Below are 19284 nucleotides of genomic sequence, written 5' to 3' on the forward strand. Positions count from 1 at the left end.
GTGAAGGTCAGATCTGGACATTGAAGGGAGCAGATTGGAAATCTCTTGAAATGTGATGCTGGGGGAGAGTTTTGTGCATACCATAGATGCTTAAAAACAAAACTATCCAATAAATGGGTCAGAAAGCAAATCGAGGCAGAACTCTCCTTAGACACCAAAATAGCAAAATGAGATGGTTGTATTTTGGTCCCTTGGTATACAATACAATGGCATAATAAAATGGTGTCCCTTATATAAATGGCAAAATCAAGGTTTGCTTTTTGGAATATATATATATATATATATATATACACACACACACACACGGGTATTTTCAAGCCATGGATGCTTCAGTCCCTGGATAAAAGAGTCCATGGATACGGAGGGCCGACCATAGATTGGACACCTTCCTCATAAACGGGTTTTTGGAAGGAATTTCTCATTGCGTGGAAAGCTTACTTGACTACATCTTTTATATATACTATTGTCTGTCAATTTTTGAAAACTCTATTCTTCTATAGTATCTCAGGGCATTGTACAATAACATCAATTTTAAAAATACTTTTAAAATATTTCTGCAACAGCAAGAGTAACATAAACAGACAACAAATATATTAAGTGAAAACAAACCAGTTTAGAATCCATTAGTTTGGGTGTCCTGAGCTGAAGCCATGGTGAGGTCTTTGGGTATGAAGTCTCTAAATCCATAGGTTTTCCATCCTTCCTCCATGTCTTTGTTGTACCTGATGGTGCTTCTGGCAAGTCAGATGGACTGTGATGTTCTGGATGAAAAAGCACACCTTTTCATCTTCCCTCTTTTGGATTTTTCTGCTGTAGCAACCATGGATATGCCATCTTTTACTTTCTCCCTGTTTCCATCGCAGGTGCAAGAGATCCTGGGAGACCAGCCAGAACTCAAAGAGAAGATGTTCACCACCCTCAAGCAGTACGCGGCCGAGAGGAAGGTGGACTACTTGGCTTATGCCCTCGCCATGCTCCTCACCCAGGACTCCCACCAGCTCCTCATAGACAATATCAGGTACAGATGCTTTGGGTGGCCTTCTGCACTGGTTTTCCCACTCCTGTCATAGCGGAAGACATGTGGAATGTGTTTGTGGAAGGTGGGTGAGCTTGCAGATTGCAAATGTCTTTGTGGAAGGCAGATGAGCTTCAGTTGTGTTTGCAGATTGCAGATATGTCTATGGAAGGCAGTTGTGTTTGCAGACTGCAGATGTGTTTGTAGAAGGCAGATGTGTTTGCAGTCTGCAGGTGTGTTTATGGAAGGCAGATGTGCTTGCGGAAGGCAGTCATATTTGCAGACAGCAGATGTGTTTGTAGAAAGCAGTTTGTTTGTAGATTGCAGATGTGTTTGCAGAAGGCAGATGTGTTTCAATAGAGAGGAAGCCTTCTGACAGCCTTCCTTCCTTCACAGTTTGCCCTTGTTGTCTTTACCTTGCATCTTTGTTGTCCCATGTGTCTCTTCATGCATGGCCTCTCAATACATCTCTTCCTCTTGGGCCTGTTACCCGCCTCGATCCTCAAAGCGGAAGAGGCGGGATATAAATAAATAAATAAATAAATAAATAAATTATTATTATTATTATTATTATTATTACTTTGGGCTTTGGTTGGGGTTTCTTTTAGGAAACAAAGCACTTGTTCACATGGAGTGTGTCTATACTACACAGTCATAGCAGCTTGATAGCCTTGTAACTGTCATGGCTCCATCTTGCAGAATGCTTGGATTTGTCATTTGGTGCAAAATGGCCCAAAGCCATTTGTGCAAAAGTAGTTTGCCCTCAATTAACTCAGCAAGGGGAGAGGAGAGACGGAGTCTTGCCCTTCCCAGTTGATTCAAGTAAAAGCAAACTGCTGCAACCTCTCCTATCTTGCCTGTTATTCTTTATTCATATCTTTGGTCATCTCCACCACACTCTGATGTTGCCTAGATACATATGTCTCAATCTTCATCTGTGAAATGTTGGAAGGGACGGGAGATGATGGCTAGGGGTGCGTAGTGGGTGTTTGTGTGTCCCTCCATCCCTGAGCCAGTAATGCTGCCTGCGTTGTGTGCCTTCCCCTTTGTGTATCCATGGGGCATATTGCTCTGCCTGAGAGGCGAAGGGAAGGGATTAGAGACCTTCGGAGCTCTGGGTCTTTAGGCAATCAGGCCTCCATCTGGCCCTGTTTTCTGTGTTCTTGCTTCTAATCTGGGGAACTGGGAGAAGCTGCGATGATTCCAGAACAACTTCATGCCGGGTTCAGCCAAGGGGAAATGCCCCAGACAGTCACATCCCGGGCTTCCAAAACCATCCCAAACCCCATAATCCAATTCTTTGCGGCCTCTTCCCAGCCATAATTCTGCAAGCCAAAAGGAATTGCCTCCAGACCATTTCTATACCTTTTCTCCAACATGGTGCACCCTTTATCTGAAATATCACAGCTAAAAAGCAAACCCAAATGAAGTTATGCATTAATTGAAAGAGGAAAGGAGAAAGTGTGGGCTTTCAGAGCTGTCCAACATTGGAATAGACTGCCTGGGAGGATGATGGGCTCTCCTCTTCTTTGGAGGTCTTTAAACAAAGGTTGGATGGGAATCGCCCAAGGGTGCCTCAGGTGTGTATTTCTGCTTGGCAGGCTATGATTCTATTATTCCTCCAAGGTCAGGACATTCCTGAGAGCCAGCATGGTTTCAGCGTTGAACTATGACTCTGGAGAGTAAGGTCTGATTCATGGCTCGGCAATGGAAACCCATTGGGGGACCTTGGGCAAGTCACACTCTCTCAGCCTCAGAGGATGGCAATGGCAAGCCCCTTCTGAACAAATCTTGCCAAGAAAACCCCAGGATAGTCGCCATAAGTCAGAAAGTACTTGAAAGCATACAAAACAATAACAACAACAACAACAGGACGATCCTGGCTCTCTATTAGTTGAATTGCCTTGTCCTTTAGAGCTGTCTGTCCTTCTATACTCCAAGAATTTTGAAAGGCTAATATTAGCTGAAGAAATCTGTATGCAATGCTATTTCTCATTTAAAAAAAAGAAAACACACCCTGCAAGGTGGGCCCTTGCCCATCTTAGTGACAAGAAATCAAAAGAAGTGGGAAAGGTTTTCTTGTAAAAGGTGGCAACAATAGGCAGAGAACTGCAGGTTCTGTTTTTGGGGGAAGAAGTGGGTGGGAATCCAGTTCTGGCCCTTTTCCTGGGGCTGAAAACTGGCATCCAGAGTGGATTTTAGGCCTGCAATCGGGATCCGATGCCAAGGCAGACCTTCTGTTTCACGAGGCAAGAAGAACTGGGACAGCTTCCTTGATGCCTTTGCTTTCAGGTGGCAGGAAGGTGTGTGTGTGTGTTTGTGTGTGGAAGAGAGAAGGGGATAATAGGTGCAATTGTGCCGCTCGTCGCCTCTTTCTCTATGTGCACTCTTGACTGCGGGCATATTTGGTGTGCCCAGCAATGCAGCTTAGACAGGAGAAGGGGAAATATATATCTATATCCCCCAGAGAGAGATCAACCTTCTGCAGCTCCTCTGATTGGATGTGTCCTCGCTGATTCTTTTTGGAAGTGGCAGCAGGTGCAGGACTGAGAGACACACAGTTGCTGTGCTGGACAGCTTCTTCTCTGGGCATCCTCTTCCATCTCCCTTCTCCTTTGTTTAATACCTTTTGAGTGTTTTGTTCATCTGGGACTCCTTGGATCTGGCACAAGCCAAATCCTCTAGCTGGATAAACATCAACCCATCCACCTCAGCCCTCGGCTGCTTTCCCCCCTTTCCTTTCCATCATTATTATTTGTTTGTTTATATTCTCCTCCTTAAACCCTTCCTCTTTCTCTCAGTGGATTTCAAGCCATTTATCCAGAATTAAGCTCTTTTCCGATTTTAATTTGCTGGCATTTTTCTCCCCCCTTGATCCCTTCGGCTGGGGAGATCAGGCACGTGCCCCTTTTTCCTGGCTGTGACTCTTCCCACCCCATCCGATCCCCCCTTCTGCTTCTGCTTCTGCTTCTTTTCCTCCTCCTCCTCCTCCTCCTCCTCCTGTTTTCTGCCATATGGTTTGCAGGTCCTTGGGAAGGTGCAGAATTTTAGCCTCCAGCTCAAGGATGTGTGGAAACAGCAAGGAAGGAAGATGAGCTGCCTTGGGTAAGTGCAACCTGGTCCCTTTTTGGATGTGTGCATGTCTGTGAGAGAGGAAAATGTCCTGATGATGTCTCTTGGCACTGTGCTGATGTCTGCGACTCCATCCACAAAGGTTTGTTATCTTTCCGCATCCTCCAGATCAAAACTGGGAGAGAGAGAGAAGAGCATTCCTGTGACTTCAAACCAGCAGTGACTCATTTTCCTGTGGACCCAGCGGATAGGAGAGAAAAACTTTTATTTCAGACTTTGATTTCTGGTGCATCTTGGCAGGCAGTTGTTGGGGGGAAGCTGAGCTCTTTGAGTTCCTCAAAGGTTACACTGGAGGGAGATTTCCACCTCGGATTACCAGGGAAAGAGTGGCATGGATGGATGGATGGATGGGTGGGTGGGCGGGTGGGTGGGTGCGCGAGTGGGGGGAGGGGGGGGGGGGGGGGTTCATGTCGCACGCCAAGGTCAGGAGGTGACCAGATGTTGCTGAAAGAAAGGTCTCTCGCTTAAGGGGCCAAGGGTGAATGCTGGGGATTTGGATGATGGAGGCAGCCGCAGGTCTCAGGTTGTGGTCTCAGGGATATTGCAAAGCCTTATTGCATTTGGAGGGGGGGGGAGCATTCTTGTAAATAGACATTCTTCACCTGCAGTGCTGAAATCATTCACTTTCGCTCTCTAGCTTTAAACATAGTTTCCTTTAAGATACAAGTATTTATTTTGACAGCCTACACCAGTTTCTCCCCTTCAAATAGTTGGAAGAAAGAAAGTAGAGGGGAGGGAATAGTCAATGCAACTGAACCAGCTTTAACTGGAGCTTTCAGGATGGAGAAGAAGGACGCCAGAGACAGTATGCTGCGTTGCAAGGGTATTGGAATACTTTTGCTGTTGTGAACTAGCTTTGCCAGCAAGCCATGGAAAGCAAGGTGCATTGTGGTACTCACTGGTGCCAAATTAAGCTTTTGTACTCACTTGAAACTCTTGTGAAATGCCACTGCATTTCCCTTCTCTTGGAGGAAGAGTTCTGTGAAACCCAGAAGGCTTGCACACTCTCTTACCATCTCTCTGTGTTAAGCTACTGGTTGCAACCTGCTTTGTATTGTCTCCTTTTTCAGGACCAAGCACTGTTTGTTACAAAAAGCCAGGGTCATGGATGCATTGGCTCTTTCTCTTGGCTTGCATTTTAAGTTCAAACTGTATTTGTCCCCTAGTTGACATATTGGAGAACTTGGCTAAACAATAGATTTGGTAGTTTGTTCTGGATGAGATCTGGATTTGCTGGACTACCTCTAGAGTTTCAGGTGTGAATTGTTTCCTGTCTTTCCCATGAGACTCCTGAGATCATCAATCCCTTCTTGTCTCCCATCTGAGGGGTCACCAAGACCGATCCTGCTTAGCTTCCAAAATTAGCCAAAGGTGTCTTTATTCATTTCAAGGTATTTTTAAAGTAATAGTTGTGTGTCCAAGTTGACACTCAGGAAAGATAAATGGTGATATACTGTACAATTTAATGATTCAAACAACAGATTTCAGATCAGGAGCTACCAGTGACTAATGCTAGGAAAGCAATGTGCATAAACATATATTTGCATCTCTCTGTTGACTCACTTGCTGTTTATTTTTAATCATTTTCACCTTCCTCCAAATGTCAGGATTGCACTTTGCCAAAACATTTCTGCTAGTAAAATGTTGGACTGAGTAAATGGACTCCCAGCAAGAATCCCTTTAAGAAATGCCTTGTCGTCACAAAGAGGGGCCAAAAATTATTTCCACTGAGATGGTGGTTTAGGGTTAAAACCTTTTTTCCTAAAGGATGTTCCTCAAGTTGTTGGGTTTTCTTGCCTCTCTGTGCAACTTTCCTGCAATGCAGCATGGTCTACTTTTCTTTGGACATAACATCTTTCCTTTGCTTTTTAAAAAGCATTGCACAGGCAGGATGGTGGATCGGATGAGCAGACCTCCTTCCTCTTCTGCAAACCAGTTTTCTCCATCTTTCCGGGAGTTTTGGGGGCGAATGCAGACTTTCTAATCAGGGCTGGTTCAGCCTCTGAGATTATATCTATTCCCGCTGGGATCTCTCTCATTACAGAAGAAAACACTGTTGGAATTTGTGTTAGTAATAGCTGGATGTGCAATCCATCTCCTCTTTCCTGCATTCCTCCAGCTTGGCTTTTTTGTCGTCGACAGAAATTCTCTGAATGCAGCAATGTTTGCAAAGTCCTCTCATAGATGTGTATATGTGTCCTCAAGTTACCCAGGAATTTCACAGGGTTTCTCCCTTCCCCAAATCTACCTAAATCATTCTCTCCGAAGGGACCAAGGCTGCTCACAGATTTCCCATTAATGTGTACAGTGGTCCCTCCACATTCGCTGGGGTTAGAGGTGAAGGACCCCCTTGGGAAAAACCACAAATAAAAACAAACAATATTCTTTTTACCTAAGAGACCACTTCTCTAAGAATCTCCAGGTCCTTCAGTGCAACTTTATGGTCAACATCTGCCAGAAGTTGATTGTAGAATCATGGTGGAGGACCTACAAAAGCCTAGAGAAGTGTTTCCTCTAGTAATCTCCAAGTCTTCCAGTGCAACTCTATGGTCAACTTCTGGCAGAATTGCGCTAGAGGACCTAGAGATTCCTAGAGAGAACATATTAATCAAAATCATAAATAATCAAAGCCACAAAAGTCAGAGCCACAAATTTGGAGGGCCAACTGTATTTTGGGGACTTCCATGAGAAAGGCCAAATTCTCAAGACGTATTTTGGGTGCTGATGATGGAGCCAAGCATGGAAATTTGACAGATCTGTCCCCATTATGCTCTCCAAATCTATACATGTCCTATTGCAAAGAACAAAATGATGCCACTGTCCTAGGCTTGTTGAATGCCTCATCTTTTCAGAGAGCGTTTTGCAGATGAGGTGCAGCCAAATATCCTTTTGCTAGGGCTGGGTGTTCTTCTTTCCCCCTCGCCTCCATCCATTGCAACAGTCCTGATCGTACAGGGTAAGCTGCAAATCCCTGCTTTAGATCGCAACTTGGCCATGAAATGAGCAGATTGCTTTGCTGGCCGGTGCAGAAGAGAGCAGTTGGTGAGAGAAGCAAGAGGCTTGCCAGTTCTCTTTCACTTCTTGGTTGAAATCATGCCCCTTTCTTCCTTCCCTCCCTCTGTGCTGTCTTTCTGCCAGAATCGCCCTTTGGAAGATGGGGAAGGACAAAAGTCACTTGATCGTCACAGATGAAATTACCTGAGCCAGGGACCCAGGATCTTCTTTGGTTACCAAAAGGTGCACTGCCGTCCCATCTCACACTGCTCTGCCGCCACCGCCACCGCCACCGAAATCCCACGCCAACAAATCCAAGCTGATTCTGGACAGAGCCACATTATAACTTTTAGCAATAGCACCCCAGGGACGGAGGAGCTGTCTATTAATAGGGAAGGTCACCCACAAAACTGGCAGAGAGTCGGAGCCGTCTGCATTGCCTTCCTTACGATGCTCTTCCTAGCTTTTTGGCCTGGTGAGTGTGAGCCATGGCAATCCAAGCAGATGGCAGCCGTGGGGGGTGCTGGAGTGGGGTTCAGGGACAGATTAATACAGGGCAGAGGTTGCCCTACAAAATCTGTGATTAGGGAGGGAGTCGGATGAATAGACCTGGCACGCATCACTGTTATTAGTTTTGTAATCACATATTTCATTTTTACAATCCCATTCTGGGGGTGTCTGACCTATATCAGGGGAAGACTGCCCTTTAAAGTCACATTTTCCTCTTCATTGCTCCGGAAGAAATGGAGAAAGGCATCTTTTTGTCATAGCAAGTGCTTTTCCTCACTGACATATCTTGCATTTAGCATGATTTCCCCCCCATGGTTGGTCACTGGGAGGTAGACATAGGCTTAATTCGCATCTCTGGCTCCTGATGTTTAGGCTTCAGGTGACAGGTTTGTTGCCTGCAACAGTCTCACACTTGCCCCTGTTCACAGGTTGTGCCTGGGTTTTATAATTATTGCAAAAAAACACCAAACGAACCCATGGTGCATGGGCAAAATGTGTTGAGTTGCTGGCCAGCCTGTTCCCTGTGCCCAAACTGACTGCTTTGCTTGTGGCCATGGGTCCTTGGTCTCCAACTGGTTATCCCTGGAGGCTGCAACCTGCCTCCTTCTTCCACTGCTGATGGGAATAATCCTGCCCAGCGCAGTGGTTTTAATCCATCCTGAGAGGTGTCTTCTTGCACAGATGACAAGTCCTGGGTGAGCTTAAGCTGTTTTGGCAGCTGTAAACCATCCATGCATCTTCACCGGCTCACCATACCGCCATTTGCACCAACACCATTTAATTCTGCTGTGACTCCTAAATGAATACAGATGAAGCTGCTGCGTCAGGTGGAGGAGGCTAAGCATAAGGCTGTGATCTGACCAGTGGTTCCCGCTGCACACTTTGTAAGGGAAGAGAAGAGAGTCTGCCTTTTGCACTAAAGCATAATATTATATTGTTCGTGTGTGCCTTCAAGTCATTTCCGACATATGGCGACCCTAAGGCCATGAACTGCTATGGGCTTTTCTTGGCAAGTTTCTTCGGAGTAAGTTTGCCCTTGCCATCTTCTGAGGCTGAGAGAGTGTGGCTTCCCAAGATCACCCAGGGGGTTTATGTGGTCAATCCAGGAATATTATATATTTATTCCTTTAATCATCAATGTGTCAGAACATACGGTGGAACATATGTGAAATCTTGCAGAATGGCTGGTGGGCATTTTCTCTTTCCTTCATCCCTCTGAAAGAGAGAGAGAAAAAGACAATTTATTCCCGTTATTGCAGGAGGTAATTTCGGGCCTGTTAATTGGCACTTTCAAAAGAGCTTCTCTGGAGTCCTCCTTTTCAGAGAAGCGGCAGCATCACCTTCGTAAGAAACTGCAGCCATTTTAAGAGACAGCAAGAAAATAATGAAATAAAAATGGTCTTGTCTGTGTTTGAGGCATTTTTGGGAACCTTGGTGCCAATCTGGACAGAAGGCCGAAGCAGGAAGAAAAGGAAGAGGCCAACTTCTTATCTCTGGGGTGAACAAAGCAAAGGAAGAGGATGTCCTCATGTCATGCAAAGCCACTTTGGATGCAAGCAGGTCCAGCAGTGAGAGGGCGAAGAAATTATTCTGCAGGGCAAGTATTTCTTTCTGGTTAAGATCGTGAGGATATCAATCCTTCCTGAAGCAAACTCAAGAGATTTCTTGGCTGTCTCTGTCACATGCCGAAGATGGTAAAAGACGGGAGATTCTTTCAGCATTTCTGGTCCATCCCTGCTTCCCTCCTCTCTGTTGGGTTCATGCTCTCAAGAGCTCTGCTCATCCTTGGTGGCATAAGATATCAAAATGCAGCTCTGGGTGTTTTTAGACCAGAAGTGGGCACCTGCCATTTTCTTCCCCTTGGACTCTCTGAGGAAGCTTGGTTGTTGTTGGGTGCCTTCAAGACTTATGGCAACACTAAGGCAAACCTATCATGGGTTTTTTGGGGCAAGATTTGTTCAGGGAGGTTTGCTATTGCCTTCTCCTGAGGTTGAGAGAGTACGACTTGCCCAAGTTCACTCAGTGGGTTTCATGGCCAAGTGGAAAATCAACCTGATCTGTGCATAGTCCAACACTCAAACCATTATGCCATGCTGGCCCCCAACAGACTGCTAAGCATACCCTTCTAAAGGAAAGTGGTGGAAGGTCACTTCTGATTTTGATAAAGAGGCATTGTTATACATTGTAATTTGTTTTTAAAAATGCTTTGCAGGAGTGACAGTTTATCCCTTTTTTATGAGGACAGGAAAATAGTGAGCTGGGGAGTTTGGAGAAGTCAAGGACCAGAAAGATAGATTTGGGAGCCACATATGTCCCTCAGGCCACCCTTTACAGACCAAAAACAGGGCTCTCCCAGCACTTCCTACCAAAACGTATCATATTTATCTTCCTTTCCTCCTCTCCTTAGCTGGCTGGAGTTTTTTTAAAAACTGTTAAGGGAAAAGATGCACATAGTGGTGGAAAAACAGAGGCATGTTCCAAGCCATGAGGGCATCATGTGGGAAAAGGGTGTGCAAAAAAAATCTTTTGCCATTATTATTCCTAGTGCTACTACAATTAGTATCTTTTCTGCCTCTTCCCCAATACTGGGACCCAAGGTAACTAGCTGTCAATGTAACTAGAAAATGGGAAACACAATGGGAACCACAAGAAACCTTATGCATGTGTAACTTTTCCTACAGAAGCAGATTAATAATAATAATAACAATTCATTTATATTCTGCATTCCCCTCCAAAAATGGGACACAAAGTAGGCTTGCAATATTTAAAGAAAATGCATATTGGAATACATGCAACAATGTTGGTAAATAATAAAGTGAAATGCTGGAGGATGTGAAGACCCAACATGTGCAGCTTTCCCCTGTGCAGCCCAAACATCGGATAACAGCCGAAAAGTGCTAATATGAAAATACAGTTAAACAGATTATAGCCCCAGGCTTGGTCCCACTGGGCCAATATCCTGAGCATGCCAAAAAGCCGTAAGAAAGGCTGCCAAAGACCGAAGTGTCCTCGGCTGCTCTGCGTGCATGGCCTGGGTCGGCATGGGCATGGACACACCTGTATGCCAGCAGTAGCAACAGCAGCGAAGGGGCCTTCCATGCAGTGGGCTGGAAGGCTGCTGGTGAGCAAACTGTGATTTTGCTGTCAGACGGCAACCGAGAGAAAACACCATCTGGAGGTTCAGCATTAAAAATACTCTGTGTTTCAAATACTCAGGCTTGCAAACTGAGCATGCGCACGTGCAAACAGACACACAGACACATACTGTGCCTTCTACAAACGCAACCTGTGGACGTTAGCGTGCCAAAGGGACCAAATGGTACCCAGGTTGTGGCCTATAGAAGTGAGGAGGAGGAGGAGGAGGAACCAGACTCAGATGCACATCCTCTCTTTCCAGGGGTTGGGGAACTTCTCTAGATGGTGGAAGGAAGGACCAAGCATCTGGGAGGAGCCACTAAATGTGTTATTCCTGGAATAGCAAGACCCAGCAGCTGAGAATTGGAGACAAGGAGGAGAAGACTTTGTAGCTGGCTTTGCATCCCTTCATGGGCACCCAGCTGCTGGGTTTCTCTCTCTACCTGTTGGATTTCTAAGGGTTTGGGCTACCCTTGGCTGTTTTAGCCAAAGCTCCTCTGCCACTGCTTTAAAGTCTGTCCCTTGTCATGTTTCCCAGGATCTTCATCCCTAGGAAACACCGGCAGCGCTTCGACGAAGTGGTCTCCCAGAGCCTCATCAGTAAGCTTTGCCGGGCCAAGAGCGAGCAGCCGGGGGGCCGCCTGAGACGCAGCCGGAGCGAGGACCACCACGAACGCCTGCTGGTCTCCACCCGGGCCAGCTCAGTGCCACGGAGCCACGAGGAGAGTGGCAAGGGGCTCAGGAAGGTCTCCTCCCTCATCGCCAGTAATGTGGGGTCAGGGGCAGCGCACAGGTGAGCCCCCTTACCTCCCAAATCCCCAACATCCATTCCAGAAAAAGTAGGCACTTTGTTCTACATAGAAATGCTATTTTCTGCACAGAACAAAGGATCCTTTAATGCTTCAGGTATGGTTCATACATTGCAACCATGAGGACTAGTAACTTACCTTGCCTCTCCAGGACCGTCCGGGTCTATAAAGGCAGTCGGAGCTTTGGATTTACACTACGCGGACATGCCCCGGTGTGGATCGAGTCCGTCTTGCCTGGTAAGGAAAATCAAGATTTTATGCAAGTAGCATTTGCAAAGTTACTTGAGTCTTGTTTGTGAGTGGTGGCAAAAGGAGATACAGTGGGCCCTTGGTATCTGCTGGAGTTTGGTTCCAGGACTATCCCCACCACTCCCATGGATACCAAAATCTGTGGATACTGAAATCCCATAAATACAATGGCACAGTAAAATGGTGTCCCTTGTATAAAATCAAGCTTTGCTTTTTGGAATTTATATATATTTAAAAATATTTTCAAACTGTGGATGCTTGAATCTGTAGATAAAAAAAAATCTGTGGATAGGGAGGGCTGACTGTATTTGATCTTTTAGTAAAGAAATTTAAATTATACTGTAATATGTTTTGTTTTGTAGGGAGTCCAGCTGACAAAGCATCCCTCAAAGCTGGAGACAGAATCTTGTTCCTCAACGGCCTGGATATGAGGTGAAGTAGCCTCTCTTTTGCTTCTCTCTTTTATCATCCCTGGGTTTTATGTCCCTTACGGACCTTGTGGGACCAGTTGGACCTAGGATGGCCAGCACACCTTCCAATGCCCCACTTTGGCAGGGTCAGCCCCAATGAATGCTTTGCCATCCCACTTTCTCACCTGTTTTTAAAACGTTCCGGCTTCTCTCTCCTCCTTCCTTCATCCTTAGCTTACTTTCATTGCTTCAAACTGAGTTCAATGGACAAAAGTAATTTGTACACAATTAACTCAGCACTGGGGAGAGAAGAGGGTGAAGCCTTCCCAGGAGGCGCAGGCAAAAGCAAACTGCTGAAGTCTCTCCTGGATTGTGTATTCTTATGAATAACGTTTGCTATCTTGAACAGCCTTTGATGGTTCCGGTTTTCATCTCTGAAATGTTGGAGGGTATGTGTCAATCTCTCTGCAGTTCCGCAGCAAAGAGTGCGAATCCTGCCTGTGCACGAGGGAGCTATGTGTCTCCTTAAAGGGGCTTTTCAAGGACTGTTTCCTAGTGAAGAGGATTCTTCTCATTACATGTTGTCTTCTTCTCAGGAACTGTTCCCATGAGAAAGTGGTCTCCATGCTCCAGGGCAGCGGTGCCATGCCCACCCTCGTGGTTGAAGAAGGCATCGTCAGCTTTTCAGGTGGTCAGATCTCCTCTTCGGAGTGGAAAGTGGGAACATTTCTTTTTTTTAACCAGGGTGGGCAAAGTGTAAGGCTGATATATAATAGAGCCCTGGTCAAATGCCAGTCCTGCAGCCACAAGGTTTTGAGTTTGATGCCAGGGGCTCTAAGGTCCACTCAATCTTCCATCCTTTCATAGGTTAGTAAAATGCATACCCAGCTTGTTGAAAGCAATTGGCTAACACATTGTAAACCACTTAGGGAGTGCTGATTTCACTGTGAAGCAGTATAGAAGTGTGTGTGTGTGTGTGTGTAGTTTCCAGAAAAGAGCAGCTGGCTGCTCTCTGTGGTTTGTTATTGTTTTGGCCAGGTAAGGACATGATGGAAAACAGATTGGTTGATCTGCTAACAGAAAATATTGCCGCTTTAGGACAGCTCAGTGAAATGTTTTAAAAAGAGGGAGGTGAAGTCTGGTCAGTCTGGGTAATGTTCGTTCTGGTTTATCACTGCAGGTGGCTACAAAAGGCAGAGAGGTTAACCACAGGCTACTAACTCTCAGCCCAACCTCCTCTCTTCCCTGCTGTTTCTGCAAAGAGCTAATTTGGGTTTTGCTTTGGTTTTTGGGTTTTTCGTTTGTTTGTTTGTTTGTTTGGAGGGCAATTCCTTACTAGGCTTAGATTTCTTTTGGGGAGACAGTCTTACAGGTGGGGAAAATGCTCGCAAGTTTCCATGGCTGTAGCTGCACTGCAGAAATAATGCAGCTTGACATGTTTTAACTGTCATGGATCCATCACATGGGATCCTGGATCTTATAGTTTGTTCAGGCCCCTGGCAATTGTGAGCCTTTCTCCCTAAATTGCAAACCCTTAAGTTCTATAGGATGCAGCCATGGCAGTGAAAGAGGAATCATAGTGCTATAAAGGTGTATTGTGAATGGTCCTCAGCCATCTCCTGCTTAAGCATGGATTTCACTTCTTTTTTGTGTCTTCGGGCGCAGATTCGGAGTCATCGGAGACTCCCAGCTCCTCTTCGGCCCTCACTTCCTTGCAATGGGTAGCAGAGATCCTGCCCTCCAGCATCAAGATCCAAGGGAGGACTTTCCATCAACAGCTGGAACATCTGCTCACGCCACCCGAACGTTACACGATCTGCAAAGCGCTGGAAAGCTTTTTCCAGCACAGGTATTTATGCCATTGTATTTAATGGGGTATGAGCATCCATGGATATTGGTATCTATGAGAGGTGGTGGTCCTGGAACCAAACCCCACCAGATACCAAGGGCCCGCTGTATTGGGATGCCCACTTGCAGACAGAGGACTACCTTCTCCTAGTGCCCAGGAATCTGGAGTTCTTTCCTCATATTCCATGGGACCATTGTCATCTCCCTTATCTCCCCCAGGAACATCGACACCCTTATTGTGGATGTGTATCCTGTCCTGGACACCCCCTCCAAGCAGGTGATCTGGCAGTTCATCTACCAGCTGTTGACCTACGAGGAGCAGGAGCATTGCCAGCAGAAGATCGCCAGGTTCCTGGGCTACAAGTCCATGGCAGGTAAGCATCTGGCATTTGGTGGGTCATGGCTCTTGGATGAAGATGGAGGAGAGACTTCCTGGCTTCTCAGCATCTTCCATGCTTTGAGAGGGCATGAGGATTCAGGCCCACCAGAAGCTCAGAAGGAATGGAGCTAATTTGATGTTCCCCAGGAAGGAGGTCCATAAAACATGTAGCTACATGCTCTCAGCCTCAGAGGATGACAATGGCACACCTTCTTTGAATAAAACCTATCAAGAAAACGTCATGATAGGTTTGCCTTAGGGTCGCCATAAGCCGGAAACAACATGAAGGCATGCAACACACATACACAGCTACAGACGTGCCCAAACTGAAAATTAAAATCATGTTAAGATGTCTATAGAGTTAAAACCATGCACATCATTAATTTAAAAGCACAAATTAGAAATAGGAGAGCAGAAAACAGGTGATATAAAACAGCCAGTCGGCCTCTTTTAGGGGAAGGCATCAACTTTCCCCCAAAATGGCAGGAGGGTATTAATGTGTCACCCAGATTCCTGCTGCATGGCACCTTTTCCTCCTCCTCTGCGCATGCTGCACTCTTTTTTTTTTTTTTTTTTGCCAGTTGCTGTAGCAACTTCAGCACCAACAGCTCTCTCTCTCTCTCTCTCTCTCTCTCTGTGCATTTGTGGTTATTTTTGGGGGGTGGGATTGTGCACCCCCCCCCCATGGGCCACATTTAGAACGAATTATTTTAATTGTCTACACCTTGGAAACAGTCGTGGACACGCCAGTCCCTGAGTTAATGCAAAGCAGATTCTTTTTATATCAAAGAGAAACTTTGGAAGGAGGTGGAGGAAGCAGTGTTTTGGGGTGTGACAGAGAATGTGGAGGGCATGCACATGCGTTTTCATGACACAGAAAGTAAAAGGCAGATGTAGTGTTTGGCTCCAGCAGGATCCATCTGTTCCTGGGAATCTGGAACTGCAGCTGTGCCCACTTGGCTGACTGCTGTTGGTGGTGGAGGTAAAACAGGCCATGAATGCAGGTTGAGATTGATGACCTTTTGGGGTGCCTTCCAACTTGGTCATGTATGCACCCTGCCTTTGAAGTTAACTCCTTTCCCTTTTCCCCGCAGCCGAGACAGAGGCCGAAGAGCGCCACCGCAGCTCCATACGCATGGGAGCCCCAGTGTGCCAGAGAAACGTACGAGCCCATAGTCCGGAGGAGGCTGGCGCTGGAGGTAGGACCCACCGGACATGGGTTTTTGCACAGTGCAATGACTCTTATTGATTTGCTCACCTCCATCTTCATCCCTCCAGAAAGGGTAACCTTCTGTGCCCAAATATGCGAAAACACCCCATCCTTTACACCAGGAGTGAGCAAGTTTCAAGATAGCTAGTATGGTGCAGCACTTTGAATGTTAAAGGCCCTGTTCACACTACAAAAATAATCCAGGATGAATCTGGGTTGAATCCTTGGTATTCACACACGTCCTGAATGCACTCAATGCACTGTTGGAGGGAGGGTTGGCAATGTCAGAACTCTTTCATTCATTTATTCATTATGGGTTCTGTCATGATGGTGTAAAGAGTTTAGATTAAGTCATCTAAGTTAGTAATTAGTTACATGCACATTGATGATATGTATATACCATCTTTACCTTGTTGTATGTTGGAATGTTTGAAGGCAGATTGGGTAAAGCTGTTGATCATATTTAGTAGTGAACATACATACATACATACATACATATATATATAGATATAGATATAGATATTAGAGTGTCTTAGCAATATATATATATGGATTAAATAAAAGTATGTATCGGTAGGACTCAATTGAATAAGCATTATGGGAAATGCCCATCTGCGGCCATGATTTGTAATCAAAGGTGTCACGTAAGCAAAACATAGGCTAACAAGACAAGGAATCTTTCTTTTACACCCTGAGGAAGAATTAAGACTGAGAGAGGTTCCACAGGTACAAGCCATCAATCAAGCATGAATAGCTTTTCCAAGACAGAGGATCTCCGGAGACATTGGTGTCCACATTGGGTTGCTTTGATATAGGGCTCCAAGCATCCGCTGAGTGGGGGGGGGGGGGGATTTGGAGAGAACATCTGGGTGGGAATGGGAAAAAAGGGAGGGGGGAATGTGTCCTTTTAAGATGAGGCTTTTCCTTTGTTTGCTTTAGACTTTTCAAAGACGTGACCAAGAATGCTTCTTACTTACTTAGTTCTTACAATAAACTTTCAGATCTAACTGAAGTTTGCTGTGGATTTTTTGGTCAGAGCAATTCCAAGTCTCACAGGCAACACCCCCCCTCACTTAACCTGGGATATTTGATACTGAGTTTTTTCCCTAAGATCTGCATTGATCCACATCGTTGGCAGTGTGAAAATGCTTCCGAATCGATTCAGATCGCTCTATATCATTAAAGGAAGGGAGGTGGCTCTGTTTTAACCCGAAATGATGACATGTGTGAATAACACAAGGGTTAAATGACGTGAAGAGATTTGCGAACCCAACATGTAATGGGAACAACAAACCCAGTATGCATCAGTGCAGTGGTCCACATCTCCTTGGGACAAAAAAATGAGTGTGAATGCCCCCATAGACTAGGAACTCTTCCAGGACAGCAAGGTTTGAACCTCTGCTCAGCCATGGAAACCCACTGGGGACACACTACACTCTTTCAGCCTCATGGCACGCCTCTTCGGAATATTTTTTTTGGGGAGGTAGCGTGGTTTAAGCAGGAGACAAGGGTTCCCATCCTCTTTGCTCATGTCTGGAAACCCACTGGATCACTTTGGGCAAACCACACTCTCTCAGTCCCAGGGGAAGACCATGACAAGAAAACCCTAGATAGTTTTGCCTTAGGGTTGCCAAAGGTTGGAAAAGACATGAAAGCACACACCAACAACAGCAGGTTTGGAGTCTGGGGGCCATTTTTTATCCCCTTGGACTGGCTGTGGGCTGCAGCTGTGCTTTAATCATTTTTTGGCCTTGTGCAATTCAGTGCTTTGGTGTCTTAACCAGCTGGGCTGCTTTTCTCTCCTTGTTGCTTCATTCTGCCTGAGAGGAGGACTAGTCCTGTCTTTCAGATTCATCATCCTGAACATGCCTCCATCTCCCAACTTTGATCCCTCTTTTCAGTTCTATCCAGACCATGCACTCAGCCATAGTCATCCCTGATGCTTTGGCCTTTCTTTATGGAGCAAACTTATTTTTCTCCTCTCAGCAGGTCACATTGATGTGGCTGGAGATTTGCCAGTCCGCGTTGCACCAGGGGAGAGGCAGGCGGGTGACGGGACGTCCCTCCCGGAAACACCTAATCCCAAAATGGTGAGAAATTGGGCAGGGGGAGAGTTTGGCTTGCCAGGGAGGAAGGTAACCATGTTTGCATGTTGTGTTGTACTGCAGAACAAGGGCAGATGGTCTCACCCAGCACATATACCATCCCTCTCTTTGCTTTCAGATGTCGGCTGTCTATGCAGAGCTGGAAACCCGCCTGACCACCGGCTTTGGAGGGAAGCTGAGCAACTTAGCCGTCCACCGGGCATCGCCTCCAGTGCCAGAGCAAGGTAACCCAGCAGGTAAAAGAGGGATGGGCCCAGGAGCCCCATGCAGCCCCCAGGACTGTATTTTGGGGCTTTCGTTCCCCTAGACTCCCCAGACTGCCCTTTTTTTCTGGCCAAAAAAGAGCAAATCATTTATCTCATAAGCTTCTAGAACTGCATCTGCACTGTAGAAATAACCAGTTCAGCACCGCTTTAACCGCCATGGCTCCATGCTATGGAATCCTGGGTCATTTTGTGAGACATTCAACTGTCCTTGTTGCAAACCTAGTTTTCTTTTTCATCCCTTTTTTGTTAACCTGCAAATTAGGTTTGCAACAAGGACAGTGAAAGATCGAAAGTGAATAAACAAAGGGACAAAAGAAATAATACAGCCGGCTCTCCGTATCCACACTCTTTATCCACTCATTCAACTATGGGTAGCTTGAAAATATAACTGTTTGTAACTACTTTCTCGCCCCATTTGTTTCAAATTTTTAAAGGAGAGGACCTGTCCTCTCCAAATAGGTTTGACACTTTGGACAGTTCTAACTAAAGCCCAAAGTAGATTCGCCACCTTCACTGATTCGGGGGGCAGTAAGCTGTCCCATTGCTTATGCAAACCATCATGCAAACATAATCCCGATACAAGGTAATGCTAGGATATGATTTCTGGTTTTGTCTCCCCCGCAGGTGTCCGGAAATCGGGTCTGACCATCTCCTGGCAGAACGACCCTGCTTGCTACTACCAGTCCCATGGTGGGGGCCTCCCTTCCCCTGGCAGTACTGAATCCAACCCCTATGTCAGCCTAGACAGCAGCCCGGCTCCTTCCCCCAAACACGGCGTCTATGCCCTCAGCCCACTTTCCCGGAGGAAGAAGCTTTTTACCTTCTCGCGCCCACCACGCAGCCGGGACACAGATCGCTTCCTGGATGCCTTGAGCGAGCAGCTGGGCCACCGGATCACCATCGTGGATGACTTCCTCACACCAGAGAACGATTACGAGGAGGTAAGAGCACTGCAACAAAGGTGCAAAAAAAAAAGTTAGATCTTTCCTCAGCAGTCCCATGCAAAGAGCAGCCAGATGGGAGGATCTGTCCCAAATTGCAACCCTCTGATGGCTGGGAAAATGACCCAAGATATATTATTGTACCCAGATTATCTGGCCAGCACAGGAGACCCATCTGTTGGCACCAGTGCCTGATGGTGTCCATGTCAGTAGGGCATGGTTTTTGTCTAAAGGAGCCATCCAAGTGCTAGACCTTGCCTCTGGACAGTTTCAGTAGTCCC

The 19284-nt window shown here is 46.1% G+C and overlaps 1 protein-coding gene and 1 long non-coding RNA gene across 8 annotated transcripts in view; one reads left to right on the plus strand and one right to left on the minus strand.

The window, feature by feature from the left end:
- LOC121914331 (Grid2 interacting protein) overlaps positions 1-19284 on the plus strand; it is a 37622-nt gene that overhangs the window by 6891 nt on the left and 11447 nt on the right. For 3 of the 7 annotated variants that reach the window (XM_042437677.1, XM_042437673.1, XM_042437675.1), the window contains exons 3-13: positions 864-1018; positions 11325-11579; positions 11747-11832; positions 12207-12276; positions 12851-12942; positions 13920-14103; positions 14322-14476; positions 15576-15680; positions 17678-17781; positions 17915-18032; positions 18687-19003. In XM_042437677.1, the coding sequence (XP_042293611.1) occupies positions 864-1018; positions 11325-11579; positions 11747-11832; positions 12207-12276; positions 12851-12942; positions 13920-14103; positions 14322-14476; positions 15576-15680; positions 17678-17781; positions 17915-18032; positions 18687-19003 (1641 nt within the window). Of the gene's footprint in view, positions 1-863; positions 1019-3833; positions 4121-11324; positions 11580-11746; positions 11833-12206; positions 12277-12850; positions 12943-13919; positions 14104-14321; positions 14477-15575; positions 15681-17677; positions 17782-17914; positions 18033-18686; positions 19004-19284 lie in introns of those variants that run through there. The other 4 variants (XM_042437678.1, XM_042437679.1, XM_042437676.1 and 1 more) reach the window with 3 other exon arrangements.
- On the minus strand, positions 1005-19015 carry LOC121914334. Its single transcript, XR_006100519.1, has 3 exons — positions 18883-19015; positions 11734-11829; positions 1005-1516 (listed from the first exon to the last, which is right to left on the minus strand). It is a non-coding gene; the product is annotated as an uncharacterized LOC121914334 (long non-coding RNA).

This window comes from Sceloporus undulatus, chromosome 8 (assembly GCF_019175285.1).
Source record: "Sceloporus undulatus isolate JIND9_A2432 ecotype Alabama chromosome 8, SceUnd_v1.1, whole genome shotgun sequence".
Lineage (NCBI taxonomy): Eukaryota > Metazoa > Chordata > Lepidosauria > Squamata > Phrynosomatidae > Sceloporus > Sceloporus undulatus.